Below are 16,301 nucleotides of genomic sequence, written 5' to 3' on the forward strand. Positions count from 1 at the left end.
TGGAGTGGGTCCGTCTACAAGAGGCCCTGGAAATTTATAAGAGAGCATCTGGATAGAAACTTAACCGGGAAAAGACGTCCATCTTCTTTAGCAAAAATACGAAGAGAGAAGCAAAGGAGCTCATCTTGTCGGCCGCTGGGGTTGCTTCGACCACGAGATATGAAAAATACTTAGGCCTACCTGCACTCATTGGGAGGGCAAAAGTGAAATCTTTCTCGTCGTTAAAAGGCAGAATTTGGGATAGAATGAATGGTTGGAAAGAAAAATTCCTTTCGCAAGCCGGTAAGGAAGTTCTCTTGAAGGCGGTGGTGCAAGCGATCCCAACTTATTCGATGAGTGTATTTCAGCTGCCCAAAACCCTTTGTCACGAGATAAGCTCTATGATGGCCAAGTTCTGGTCGGAGCAAAATGGGGAGGGCCAAGGAGAGAAGGGGATTGGGTTACCGGGACCTTGAAATATTTAATCTTGCTCTCCTTGCGAAACAAGGATGGAGATTGCTACAAAAACCGGACACATTGGCAGCCAAAATCTTCCGAGAAAAATATTACCCGGATGGCTCTTTCTTGGACTCAAACCTAGGCCGGAAGCCATCGTATGTTTGGCGTAGCATGTGGAATGCAAAACCTCTTCTCAAAGAAGGGCTTGTATGGCGAATGGGGGATGGTACATCCATTGGGATTTGGACAGACCAATGGCTGCCAAAACCAGGGTCACACCTTGTGATATCCCCTGTGAGAATTCTGCCGCTGGAAGCAAAAGTATCTGAGCTCCTTAATAAGGAAACAAACTGGTGGAACACGGAATTGGTAGGTGAGATTTTTGGTGCAGAGGAAGCAAGGCAAATCTGTGGAATAGCCGTATGTCCTCAAAGCCGAAAAGATCAGCTTGTCTGGGCGGCCACAAAGAGTGGGGAATACACTGTCCGGAGTGCCTACCACTTGGGAAAGGAGAACTACATTAGTCAAGTGGGCAGCTACTCAAATTCTGCCTACCTAGCTGCAATATGGAAAAGAATATGGAAGATCAAAGGTGCTCGAGTGGTTAAAACCTTCCTCTGGCAAGCCTGTAACAATATCCTGCCCACTAAGGAATTGTTGTATAAGAGGCATATTTCCCCGGACCCTCTATGTCCGATATGTGGCTGGGAAGTCGAAACCATAGAACATATCCTCTGGAGCTGTCTGTCAGCAAAAGACGTGTGGCTGGAGTGTGATCCCAGGATTAATAAATGCACGAGCAATGAAGTTGATTTTATCTATATCATGGAAATATTGCTAGATAGATTGAACGAGGAACAGCTGCAGCTAGTGGCTACTGTGGCGCGACAACTCTGGTTTAGAAGGAATTCTTTAGTGCATGGGGGTGACTTAGTTGGCCCATCGGTTGTGATTCGGAGGGCCAAGGAGCAGATTTTAGCTTTTAATAAGGTTATGCAGAGAAATATTGACACGGAAGTGGCTTCTCCTCCCAGCATCATTGTCAATTGGGTGCCCCCATCTGTGGGACATGTCAAAATTAATTGGGACGCCGCCATATATGAACAACACAATAAGATGGGTGCTGGAGTTATCGCACGTGACCATACCGGAAACGTTTTGGCTATGCTGTGTGCAACTAAGGAAGGCATAAATGATCCTGCAACGGCAGAGGCTGTAGGAGCCTGGACAGCAGTGAATTTAGCTCGGCGTATGGAATTCCACAATGTTGTATTTGAAGGGGATGCGTTGGAAGTAGTCGAAGCTCTGAACAAGGAAGGGAATTGCTGGACGACCTATGGGCAAATGGTGAACGATGCAAAAGAAGAAATCAAGAAGCACCAGGGCTGGGCTGTTCAATATGTTGGCAGAACAGCGAACGGAGATGCACACCAGCTAGCAAAAATTGCGTTTATGTATGGTGAGGGCAACGAATGGAGGGAGAGCTTCCCCATTTGTGTGGGAGAACTTGAACCTGTTTGAGGTTTTGTTGTTAATGAGAACCACTTCAAAAAAAAAAAATCACATGTATATATATATATATATATATATATATATATATATATGTGTGTGTGTGTGTGTGTGTGTGTGTGTGTGTTTGTTGTATATATATATATATGTGTGTGTACATGCATAATCATAGTATTAATGTATACCAATTAATATCATATGCATGCATAATCATTCTATATATTGTATACCAATTAATATAATTACCATATGCATGCATATAAATCAACCATTTCATTAATATTAATTTGAACATGTTATTATCATGCATAAATCAATATAGTAATATTAATATGATAGCCATATTAATTTTTTTAAAATATATAAGACATACAAAATACATTTATTTTATAAGACCAGCAAACCTCACATGAACTCGGCCAACACAAAATATGTGTTCGGTGAGTGGATTATTGAACCCTCATTAAAAAATATATTTAATTATCTATACATCTAGAATATTAATTTATTTATTCTCTAATTAGTTTTAAGTATATTGTATGGATAATGTGTTATATAGGTGGAAAAAATTATATAATAGAATAAATATAATTTTAATAGAAATTATATGATAGAGTAAATATAATTTTAATAAAATTAAAATAAATATAATTTATAATTATATTTTAAATTATATAATATAATTAAATATAATTTTATAGCTTTTTGACATGTTGTAGTTAACACGTCAAAACATTTTGACGTGTCTAACCAATACGTCAAAAAAAATTAAATTAACATTTCATTATAATTAGGTAATAATTGATATCAAAAATATGTATTAAAAAAAATTAATTTTAATTGGCATAAAAAATTAATTTTGATTAGATAGGAAGTTAAGTTTATCATATTAGTATAAATTAATTGGTATATATGTATACGTATATATATCACATGCATGCGAATTAATATCACATGTGTGTATATATATATATATATATGTGTGTGTGTGTGTGTGTGTGTGCGCGCATAATCATACTATTAATGTATACCAATTAATATCATATATATGATATTAATTATCATATGCATGCATAATCATTCTATCTATTGTATACCAATTAATATAATTATCACATGCATGCATATAAATCAACCATTTCATTAATATTAATTTGAACATGATATTATCATGTATAAATCAGTATAGTAATATTAATATGATAACCATATTAATTTTTAAAAAATATATAAGACATACAGAATACATTTATTTTATAAGACCCGCAAACCTCACATGAACTTGGCCAACACAAAATATGTGGTCGGTGAGTGGATTATTGAGCTCTCATTAAAAAATATATTTAATTATCTATACATCTAGAATATTAATTTATTTATTCTCTAATTAGTTTTAAGTATATTGTATGGATAATGTGTTATATAAGAGGAAAAAATTATATTATAGAATAAATATAATTTTAATAGAAATTATATGATAGAGTAAATATAATTTTAATAAAATTAAAATAAATATAATTTATAATTATATTTTAAATTATATAATATAATTAAATATAATTTTATAGGTTTTTGACGTGCTACACATGGCACGTCAAGAAGCTTCTTGACGTGTCTGTATTGACACGTCAAGAAGCTTCTTCGGGAAGGCGCATCTTCCCTCTCTTTTCCTTCTTCTTTTTTTTCTTTCTTTCTTTTTCCTTCTTCCCTCTCTTTCTTTCTCTCCCCCGCGCAACTCCACCTGCAGATCCTCCGCCATTTTTTTTCTCCATCAGCCCGGCCGGTCACCTTTGCAGCATTTCTCTCACCCGCGTCCTCTCAGTCAGCCTAGCCGTTCTCTCTCTTTTTCACGTGGTGGTTTTCTCTCTCGCTGGTTCTCTCTCTCGCTGGCACACGTCACCGCCGCTGCTCCCTCCGGCGACCACGACCTCAAGCTCCGAAGGCCCTCTCACGCATTCTCCGACTCGAAAATCAGGTGTATATATATATATACCCACACACTAATTTATTTATTTATTTATTAGATAATTAAATAAATTATATAAATATGTAATTTACAGTGTATATTATTATATACTGTTGATGTAGTTATATTAGCAAATTAATTTTACATGTTAGCTAATTAATTTATTTGCTTAAGATATATGTTTTGTAATATTACTTGTTTGATATATATGTTTTGTATATGGTGAGAATATTGTTAATGTATTTGCATGCACATGCATGCACAATTACGTACCCTAATAGTTTGAAATTAGGTTTTTTTTTTGGAATTTTGCATTTAGATTTAGACCCATATTTTGTGTAGGTTTCGCTTTTGCACCTTATCATAACAAAAAAAAAAAAAAAACAAAAAACAAACAAATAACAAGGGCATATCTATTTTGGTCGTTAATTAATGTTTAGATTTTGAAAATTTAGAATAAGCATGTAAATGTTAAGAATGAAAAAAGAAAGTAAAAAACAAAAGAAAACAAATAACATAGGTAGGTGGTTTGATTTTATCTACACTTCCCATACAAATGCATAAATGTTATAATAAACGAAAAAAAAAAAAAAAAAACCAACATTTAACCTAGCTAGCTATATCTAATTTATCTAGGGTCCCCATATATAAAAAATTAATTTAGGTCTTACAAATTTAGATTATGTAAATGTCATAAAAAACCAAAACAAAAAAATTACAACAATTTAAGATAGCCACATATATTTTATCTAGGGTCCCATGTATAACAAATATATTTAAATTTGGACCTTAATTTTCGTTATAATTAAAACCCAATGTATGTGTTTATTTGTTAAAAATAAACAAAAAATTGAAACATGTCACGATAGAAATACACTAAAAAGAAACTGTACAATCCCTGATGGAAAAGTTATGGACAAGAGTTGGATGACAAAGTCTAGGGGTATGAGGGAATACAGAGACGGGTGTAGATCATTCGTGGACTTCGCAGTTAGGAACTGTACAATTCCTGATGGAAAAATCCACTGTCCTTGTAAGGCATGTCATAATAAGCAATGCCACCCACCAGGTTTCGTATTTGACCACTTGACAGGGAATAAAAGAATAAATACTGCATACAGGAACTGGTATTATCACGGGGAGAAGCCTGTCCAATCTCCTGTTGCAGTCTCTACTTCTACTTTGACTACCACTTCAGGCACAGCACAAGGTGAAAACATGCAGTCAATGTTGCATCATCTATTCGGCATGCACGGTGTCATGGAAGACAATTGTGAACCTGAAGTAGTGTTGTAGGAAAATGAAGAAACTGTGAATGAAGAAGCCGACGATGGTGACGTACTAAAGTATTACAACTTGCTAAAAAAGGCAGAGAAGCCACTTCATGATGGGACCATGTTGTGCAAAAATCTACCTAAATTAATAGGTAATTAATTGTACATTTTACCTGTAAGTGCACAAGGTCAATATGGTAGTATAAGGTGCAAGTACATGATCATTCCCACGAGGATTGCTGAATTTATGTTTAAAAATAGATTCCTTAAGCAAAAGCAAAATAAAAGTTGATTGTTGAGGTGATGATAACAAAGGGTAGGGCTTTGATATCCACCACTAATTATATTAAACTAGCATATCAATATGCCAATGCTTTGATCATGTTATACATATTTAATGTTTGCCAACCTAAGGGCATGGGTGTATACTCCTTAAGCTATTGATTTCCCTAAGCAACGAGTTAGACATGGGTGTATACTCTAACTCTTTTCTATCCTAGAGGATTTAGCATGGTATATACTAAGTTGTTCTTTAGAAAAGCATATGTTCTATGGAAATCGACAAACACACAGGGCCTAGGGCATGGGTATATACTCCCAGTTCCCCATGTTGATTAACCCAAGAATCGCGGTGTGGATTCTTTTGTTACTTAAGTTAAACCCAGGACTCGGTCATCCAAATTGATCTAACTAACAAGTCCATACCACATGCACATTTTGATCATGCATACACATATGAGGAATTCATGCAAGCAGGTATTAATCAAGTTAAATAGCACAACATGATCATCATAAGGCACCAATATTAAAATATTAATTTAACATAACTAGGGCTTCAATCTAGCCCTACTGAGTAAATTAGTTACACATAGAGTTGATGTTAAACATCTTCATAAAATAAAAGAAAGGAAAGGAAAAGAATAAACCCGAGACTTGACTTGAGAGCTCCTATTCTTCTCCCTTCTCCCAGCCTCCTTATTCTAAAGGCTTAGGAGTCTATTTATAGGCTTTAAAAGTCCTTGGAAAAGTAGTAAACCCTAGGTTTTCGTGGGGTTTCAATCCTATTACAATTTAGAGTTTGAAAAACTCTAATATGGAAATAGGGACATTATAGCCACCACTTGGAATGCCTCCTGCGCACGGGTGCGCTCGATCGCAGGTCTGCGATCGATCCTTCTTTTGGCCTGCGCTCGATCGCTCCTGGCCTGGCTCGTGCAGCATCTTCTCTGGTATTGCGCTCGATCACAGGTATCCTGCAATTGATCAGGAAGCTCCAATTTTTTCATCTTCTCTTTTTGAGCCTAAATCATCCAGTTTTACTTCACTTTCTTTCAAAAGCCTGTAAAAACATAAAAAAACACAAAAAGGAATTAAAATGACCTAATTAACTACAACCAAATGATTAAAACATGTAAGATAAGGGCTGCAAATATGGATATTTTAGCACTTATCAGACCAAACATAGCAAGCTTAGTGCTACTGTACATCTGTACAATCTGAAGTGTGTTGGCGGACTAAGTAACGCAATATTTTCATCTTTCCTTGAGTTCATCAATCAATTGCTGCCTCCTAGTGATGAAGCTTTGCCGGTTAATACATATGAGGTGAAAAAGTTTCTAAGGGACATGGGCCTCGGGTATAAGAAGATCCTGACGTGTCGTAATAGTTGTATGTTATTCTGAAAGAACAATAAAGATTTGGATACATGTACTGTTTGTGGACTATCTAAGTGGAAGGATGAAATTCAGTTGAATGAGGATGGTCAACCCATATCATCGAGTAAGAAACACCTGGTCAAGGTGTTGCAGTGATTTCCACTCATACCACGACTACAGAGACTGTTTATGTCAGAGTATACTACCCCCTATATGAGGTGGCATGCAGAAGGCCGGACTAAGGACGGTGTATTGAGGCATCCGGCCGATGGTGAAGCGTGGAGGGCATTCGATAATTTGTATCCAAACTTCTCATCGAACAGCAGGAACGTCAGGCTTGGACTAACCTCAAATGGATTTAATCCTTTCAGGAACATGACCACATCCCACAACACTTGGCCTATAATGCCTGTACCGTACAACTTGCCTCCTTGGATGTGCATGAAATAAACGTCATTTATACTATCTCTGATAATCCCGGGCCCAAAGTCACCTGGAATGGATATAGATGTCTACATTCAACCCTTAATTGAGGAGTTACAAGAATTATGGACTGTAGGTGTACGCACATTTGACGTGTCCAAGAAAAATAACTTTGTGTTGCGCGCGCAGTTGATGTGGCCAATTAATGACTTCCCGGCATACGCAGATTTGTCTGGGTGGCCTAACAGGGGATTGAAGGCATGTTCCTGCTGTATGTACTCGACAAGGTCCTGGAGGTTAAAACACGGGAAGAAATTTTGTTATATGGGGCACAGGCGATACTTGCCCGTGGATCATCCGTGGAGGAGGAACAGAAAAACATTTGACGGCAAGCAAGAATTAGAATGTGCCCCCGATGTGCCAGGTGGAGATGAAATTCTTAGACAATTAGAAGATATGGCATTTGGGGATGAGAATGCCGGTAAGGCAAGGAAGGATAATAAGAAAAAAGACAAGAAACGGAAGAAGAGTGGGCCTACAGAAAGAGAAGGCGAGACTGCTAATGTATTGTAGAAGAAGAAAAGTGTTTTCTTTAGGTTGCCGTATTGGAAAGATAATCTATTGCGGCACAACCTTGATGTCACGCACATTGAGAAAAATGTGATGGACAATATACTTGGCACAATACTGGATATTCCAGGAAAAACGAAGGACAACCTCCAAGCCCGCACAGACTTGCAAGAAATGGGGTTGAGACATACACTTCATCCGTACACAGACGAGGATGGTCAAACCTATATGTCCGCAGCTTGCCACGCGATGTCTTAAGGACGAGAAAACCCATTTTTTGAAAGTGCTTCGAAATGTTAGGGTGCCGCACGGATATGCCTCGAACATTTCCCGATGTGTACGACTTAGTAATTGTACGATATCCGGTTTGAAGAGCCATGACAGTCACGTCATTATGCAACAACTTCTCCCTATTGCATTGCGTGGATCACTACCAGGAAACGTGGTTAGACCACTTGTCGAGATGTCTGCATTCTTCCGGGGCCTATGTTCAACGTCATTGACACAAGATGCTATGGACCGAAAGAGTTGGATTATATTTACTTATTGTTTCATAACAACTAATAAAGCTAACTCCTTTATGGTTAATTGTACGTAATATACTCGCAGGTCAATCGATTGGACGATCGACGAGGGAAGGACATAGGTGACAAACTGGTAATGCACTGTAGAGGGCCGAAGGCCACAGCTACCAGATATAACAGATATGTGGTTAACGGGAAGCTGTTTCGCACCATTGCATTCGATGCTGGAAAGAGGACGCAGAACAGCGGCGTGTGCGTGCCGACTGTTGATGGCGAAACATACTATGGGAAGTTGACGAAAATAATTGAGGTGGAGTACTTCGACAGGACTAAGTATGTTTTATTCAAGTACGATTGGGCGGACAACACGAGGGATAGGGGGTACAAGGTAGACGAGTATGGCATGATGCTTGTCGCCTTCAAAAACCTTGTCCATCGGGGCAAGGAAATTACTGATGAGCCGTATGTGCTAACGTCACAAGTTGACCAAGTCTTTTACGTCCAAGATGAAAGGGACTCTGATTGGGCTTGTGTTGTAAGGACTAAACCTAGAAACGTATACAACGTTGGTCAAGGTGAAGGTCCTGATGATGAATGTGTTAACTACCACGAGTGTGAGCCGCTCCTATTGACCTGCAATAATGAAGTGGATCCGCAGGATGATATTGACTACATCTGACAAGACTAAGATCCGTATGTGGTTAAAAAAAAATTCTGTAATAATATATATAGTTCACATTATTTGACGTGTTTTATGTTATTTCTTTCTACATTGATTGATTATTGTGGTGCATATTTTATCTATTATATACATAATTAATTGAGTACGTTATGTGTTTCACAGGTTGACATGAGTACTAGGGGGAGGAGTAGACGACGGGTGTCCCTAGATATAGACGACCAGGGGTATAGACCATTACTTCCTAAGCATGGGGAAGGGTCTCAGCAGGTTCCGTATGATACGGAGGCCTCATATGATCTTGGTACTCGGCTGCCTACAATGAGCGAGATGGGGATATGTACACACGGTGAGGTAGAGCGGTTGTTCCCCCCCGGGTTGAACAGTAGTGTCCCATACAGTGAGTCATCGCATCTAGATGATACCAAGACACAGTACTATGGGGAGGACGTGGATGATGGCTCAGGTGACTTGGAGCCCGATGATCCTTGAGAAGTGTTGGACATTCGCCAGCTCCAGACAATAAGTAAGTATATATGCTTTAAATACCAATATTGAATACACAAAAATTTATATAGTTACTATTGAATTCCAAATAATTAACATTTGCAATTATTAATGTGTTAGGCATCGGACGAGACGGGGAGACCCAAATTCAGGTGGTAACCATCCCACCATAGAACAAGACGTGGGATGTCCCGCTCGGGCAAAAGGTCGTGTGCGAGTGCAATAAGGCGTGGCAGCCCGTAGGATTTAGCGTGATGAAATTCTGACGGTCGACCGGCAACATCATAAGGACCGGGAACTACGTAAGACTACAGGATGAATGGGCGGATGTAGCTCCTCGTACGAAGGAGGATGTATGGGACGCCTTGATGGTATGGTTAAACTATTTCTTCTATTTTCGCACGTGTATTTCAATATTTTAAACATTGTTAATGCGTGAATTATACGCCTAATTTTTTGAACTTGTGCAGAATGAGTTTTACATCCCGCTTGAGTACAATCTGGAGGCGATTAAAAGGGATGCGTTCAGAGACATGGGCACGAAGCTAAAGAGTTGGAGACACTCTGTAAAACGCGTGTTAAAAATTGCGCCAGGCGATACTCTAGACACAGTGAAGACGAGAATGGGTGAGGATGCCATTAGGGCATACAACGCCGAGGACTTGAATGTCTTGTTGCCTAAATGGTGTGACCCGAAAAATCAGATAGGTCACGAGTGTAGTTGAATTAATTGTAATTGTGTAGTTTCATTAATTGTAATTGTGTTAGGCCTGACATTTTAAGGATGGTATTCATGTAGGAGTATGCTGCTAACATGAAGGCATTGCGAGCAAAAAACAACACATCACACTGCACCAGGTCAATGAGCTTCGCTAAGGTGACACATCAAGAGATATTTGTCTTATTTACCGCATATATATATAATCGGTTGTTTAGGTCTTTGTTTTTTTGTTTTTTTTTTTTTTTGAGTGATTTTTTTTTTCTATGTAGTTCCTATCTTCGGGCACTACTCCAACTCGATCGCAAAATTACATCTCGACACACACGAAAAGGATGGTGGCTATCCAAATGAAGTGGTCAGGGAGAGATGCGTAAGTACTTACCGATATATATTTTGATATATTATCTATGACATACACTTAATTCCTTATATGAGATACTAAGTTGTTTTTTAATGTACAGGAGAGGATGAAGGAATTGCTGCCCACTGACCTGACATTGACACAGACCGTGACTGAAGAGACGGTATGGTGGACACCTAATGATGCGTATGCTCAGGTGCATGAAAATAAGCCTGAGTATGCTGGCAGGGTACCACAGGTGGGTCCGAATGTGCTGCCGGTGCGAGGCAGCATACATTCGTACTATACATTGTCCTAGGCATGGTCTCAGAATTCCTAGAGCTCCTCGTTCTCACATATGACAGATAGAATTAGAAAACTGGAAGAGGAGCAGGCAGAACAAAGACGTGCGATGGATGAGATGGCCAAGCAAATTGAAGAACAAAAAGCTCAGATGATAGAGAAAGATGCCACCTTTGAGGCTCATTTCCGCCAGCTTGAGGCCATGTTTGCGTCGACCTCTGGATCTGCACCCCACAGAGGTAATGATATATTTTGAGTTGTTTTTGTAACAGTTGTTAAATGTTAGAAACCCTTACTTTTCATAAAAGTCCCAGTTAGCAACACTTTGTTACAAGGGTCCATTTTAGAACTAACATATATTTGCATCACTGTATAGATTAATTTTGAAGTTCTGTATTGATTATTATTGGTTCACAACTCATTTGCAGGTAATGCAGATTAAGCGTTGCGGGATGACTGTGTTGATCAGTTGGGCTGAGCACGTCGTTTATCATCACTGTTTGTTAAGTTCTCTATATATATTTTGTTTATTGGTTTGTTGTATATAGTTAGATCAAACTATATGTTTGTTGAGACTAATTAGAACTTATTTCTAGCAGATAGTACATAAGTGTTAGATTGTATATTTGTTTTGTCTTGTGTTGGAACGTGTTTTCGATGTATATATCTATTTTGTTATGTGTTGTGTTGGAACGTAGTATGTATGTTGGAATTTTGTTTAATGAAGTTGTGTTGGAATTTCATACGTATTCAATGTATTGAAAATTGGATATGTATTGGATATATATTGGATATTGGATATTGGATTGGATTATGTATTGGATTGGATATTGGATTGGATTAGATTGGATATTGGATTAGATTAGATTGGATATTGGATTGTATTGGATTGGATATTAATTGTATTGGATTGGATTGGATATGATATTGGATTAGATTGGATATTGTATTGGATTGGATTGGATTGGATATTAGATATTGTATTGGATATTAGATATTGGATATTGGATAATATTGGATATTGTATTTGATATTGGATTGTATATTAGATATTGGATATTGTAATTGTAATTGTAATTGTATTTGGATATTTGGTTAATTGTAATTGTATTTGTATTTGTATTTGGATATCAGGTTAATTGTTATTGTATTTGGATAAATGTAGTATTTACATTTAATTGGAAAAAAAAAAAAAAACCTTTTTGACGTGTCAAACGGAGTGACACGTCAAAAAAGATGGTCAAAATTTTTGATGTGGCTATCTTGCCACGTCAAAAAAATTTTGACGTGGCAAAAAAGCCACGTCAAAAAAATTTTGACGTGGCAAAAAAGCCACGTCAAAAATATTTTTGATGTTACAATAATTCCATGTCAAAAAATATTTTTTGACATGCTTACTTCGAGCACGTCTAAATTTTTTGATGTGGCACTGTAGACACGTCAAAAATCTAAGATTTTTGAAACCCCCCGTTTTAACCGTTGAAGAATGTCAAAAGGCCCACGTCAAAAGGGGTTTTTGACGTGTCAATACCATTGACACATCAAAAACTCCTAGTTAACAATTCCCTGCATTTTTGTAGTGAGATATTATAGAATAACCTTATAAAATAACCTAGCTAATTAGATTTTTTTTGTTTAGGGTCACCACCAAAAATGCATTTAAATTTGGATTGAGTTTTTTTTTTTTTTTTTTTTGGTTTTTCAAGATTAATTAGATTAGGTAAATGTTAAAAATACACACTTTGGTACTATCCCCATATATAACAAATGCATATCCATGAATACTGGATATATTTGTTAATTAACAGAGAGTTACATTTTCACATAAAAAATATAAACCTAAATATATATAGGTTTATATTTTTTATGTGGTTGAAATTAGGTTTATATATATCCATGTGCTTGAAATTAGGTTTATATTTTTTAAGTCTGAGGATGCATGTGCCAACTACTACGAGTGTGAGCCGCTCCAATTGACCAGAAATGTTGATCACGATCCGCAAGATCATATTGAATACGTCAGACCCGACTTTGATCCAAACCAAGCGTATGTGATTGAATAAAAGTTGAATATATATATTGATTGGTAGTCGTTTACTACACATTACATCAACACAATTAAATAAGTTGTGCATTGGGTAAAATCTAGTATATATATTATTTTTACTATGTGAGTCATTTACATATGATAGTGAATATTTCATACATTGTATACATAATTAATTGGGTGCATGTTGTTTTTCGCAAGTTACCATGAGTAGTAGAAGGAAGACAAGAGCACGGAGGGGCTTGTCTTCAGTGCTGCAGTCTATGTCGCATGGGTCTCCATCATACCACCTTGATGGCAGTGAGCAAGAAGATGTTGCTCAACTTATGGGGCAGCAGGACGGGTATCGACCAGTACTTTCAGGTGATGTGGAAGGGGAGATCCCTGTCCATAATCCATATTGTTCGGTAGACATGGCCCAGATGGGTTATCAACCGAATTCGTATCTGTACGACACGGATGCATCATTTCATCCAACTTGCTGGCCGACGTGCACGGAGTTAGGGTAGAGTTCTTAGGGCCATGTGGAGCAGCTATACAGCCAGCATAGCACAGGTACGGACGAAAGTTTTTTTTGAAAGTTTGAAAGTTTCTGAAAGTTTTTGAAATTACCTCTTTGGTCTTTTGAAAGTTTTTTGATTATCAAATCATTAGTTTCTAATATTATTGGTGCGATATCAATTATATTTCAATGCAACTACAACCTCATAAAATTCTAAACATTCTAAAAAATTACAAAGCAAATAGCGAGGACAATGAGACATAGCCCCCGGAAGACATGACTAGTAGGACAAGTGCCATGGATGACCCACAGCCCAGCGACCCTGCTCCCACCGACCGATTAGGCCCGCGACAGGTCCAAACGATAAGTAAGTGTATATGCTCAAATGTCATGCATATAAATCGTAATTACTTATAGTTAGTATTCAATTCGAAATAACTTACATCGGTAAATTTTAATCTGTTGGGTACCGATCCAGATGAAAACACCAGTATTGAGGTGTTCACAATTCTTGACTCGCACAGGTTGCCGAGGGTCCCCGCCGGCAAAAGGATCATACTTGCGTACAATGCTTCATGGCTGCCCGTTGGATTTAGCACCATGAGGTTTAGACGAATGGCCGGTAAGGTCATAAGGTGCAGAAATTATGTCCAAATACCAGACGACTGGACAAAGGTACAGGAGCGAACCAAGGAGGATATGTGGGACGCCTTGATGATATATGTATTTTATTATGTCAAACACTCCTAATGTATGTATATATACGCTCTAAGTTGTACATATACATGTGTGTTTATATGTATATACATATACACATATATTTTAGGTTTTTTAATTTATCAATTTTGAACTTGTGCAGATAGACTTTTTCGTCCCACCCGAGTGCAACTTGGCTACCGTAAAGAAGGACGTGTTCCGAGATATGGACACCAAGCTAAGGACTTGGTGCACGAGTTAAAAAAAGTTCTTTCCATTACGGCGGAGGATACTCCGGTCACCGTATGGGCGAGAGTGGGGCAACAAAGGCTCTCTGAGTACAATGTCGTCAACTTGGAGATCTTGTTGGAGAGATGGTGTAGCTAGAAGAACAAGGTAGGTCATGAGTTGTACTATAATTTTGTGCAGTGTCATTAATTGTAATTGTGTTAGTATTAACATATTAAGAATGTTAATTGTGTAGGATTATGTGGCATATATGAAAAGCTTGCGAGCATTGAACAATACGCCCCATTGCACTGGGTCGAAGAGCTACGCCAGAGTGACACATGAGAAGATATGTGTGTAATTTACCCTATACTTATAGATGTAAACATTTGATATTATATATATATATATCTGTATGTTCTATTTTTTCGGCAGACCATACGTGTTGGCACTCCTCCTACTCATGCACAGTCTTACATCCACACACATAAGAAGAAGGATGGTTGATATCCGAATGACATAGTCAAGGAGAGATGTGTATGCTACTCACCTTTCATATCTTGTTTTACTTATATATGTGATAATTTATTTGTGATTAATAGTTATATAACCCACTGACCCAATAATTAATGTAACATACAGGAGAGGATGGAGGAGCTTATACCCACTGACCCTGCAGCATCGTCGAGATTGACAGAGGGGATGGTCAGGTGGGCGCCGAACGATGCGTACGCCTAGGCGCTTGGAAATAAGCTGGAGTACACTGGTAGGGTTCGGCAGGCTAGACCAAATATTTTGCCTATGCGATGCTACATACACTCATACTATACACCGTCATAGGCACGGTCACAAAACACCGGGCACTCCGCTATCTCACAAGAACTTATTGACAGAGCGCTTGAGGGGGAGCGGGCAAAGCACAAGGCAGAGATGGATGCCTTGTTGGCCACAGAGCGGGAGTAGACAGCTGCACGGGCAGCTCAGAAAGTGGCAAAGCAGGTGGCTGCGTAGATGGCTACGAAAAATCTGCAGTTGGCTGAAAAAGAGGCTCAAATGACGGCAATGTTCGACGCCAATTTTTGCCAGCTCGAGGAAATGATGTGGTCGAGCTCTGCGCCAAACAGAGCTTCCCCACCCTTTGCGATTGTGCAATCGTCGGTCAATAGTGGATCAAGTAATGACATTTTTTAATGGTCATTGTGGTTTTAGAATTGTCGCTATATATGTGTGTGTGTGTGTGTGTGCACTTCTAAATTTAGAGCTTGGATATGTTGTAGTCATTCTCATTAATGATGTTGTAAATTCTGTTGAATTTGGTTTATATATCATGGTTGGTTTGGTGGTGGATGTGGGTTAGAGCTTTGCATTTAAAGTGTTTAGTATTATGAGATGGACCACTGTGGTCCTTGTAGAATATTGTTTGGTGCATTTGATTTGTTCACTAAAATATGTTGGGGGTGTAGATATCAATCTGAATTTGTTAAGTATAATGTCCTTTGTTTACATAGTGACGTTGCTCAATGATTAAGACTTGATTATATTCTAGAATACTGTTTGGTGAGTGTTTGTTTTATCATTTACAGGTAGTGGATATCATGGAGAGGATGCTATCGATGTCGATGATGTACAAATGGTTGGTCATTCGCACTTACGTGTACATAAGTTATTTTGTTGATGTAATTGTATTTGTGATAGTTTTCTTGATGTATGTAGTTAGATATATATGATAACAGAGATAGTTTTATTAGTGTATATGTATTTATTTGTGGTTGGTGTATAGTTTTTGTGGTTGGCCATTCGCATTTGGTGTATATGTCTTTATTCGTGTCTTGAAGCTGGTTTTGGTTGATAGTCTGTGATCGACGTTGATGGATATGAATTATGTTATTTTGTATGCGTCGATGAATATGTATATTATT

General features: G+C 37.9%; 1 protein-coding gene across 1 annotated transcript; it reads left to right on the forward strand.

Moving 5' to 3' along the window:
* Positions 1–8,049: 8,049 nt before the first annotated feature.
* LOC148586913 (uncharacterized) lies at positions 8,050–9,038 on the forward strand. Its single transcript, XM_088514393.1, has 2 exons — positions 8,050–8,280; positions 8,445–9,038. The coding sequence occupies exons 1-2, from the start codon at positions 8,050–8,052 to the stop codon at positions 9,036–9,038; spliced, it is 825 nt and encodes a 274-aa protein (XP_088370519.1).
* Positions 9,039–16,301: the final 7,263 nt, after the last annotated feature.

Source organism: Corylus avellana, chromosome 3 (genome assembly GCF_965113065.1).
Source record: "Corylus avellana chromosome 3, dhCorAvel1.hap1.2, whole genome shotgun sequence".
Lineage (NCBI taxonomy): Eukaryota > Viridiplantae > Streptophyta > Magnoliopsida > Fagales > Betulaceae > Corylus > Corylus avellana.

What these genes read in the sequence shown, in the direction of transcription:
- LOC148586913 (XM_088514393.1), top strand. Translation starts at nt 8,050, where the DNA reads ATGGTCAAACCTATATGTCCGCAGCTTGCCACGCGATGTCTTAAGGAC. An exon ending in GATCACTACCAGGAAACGTG is followed by an intron (nt 8,281 to 8,444) that starts GTTAGACCACTT and finishes ATATACTCGCAG; the next exon opens with GTCAATCGATTGGACGATCG.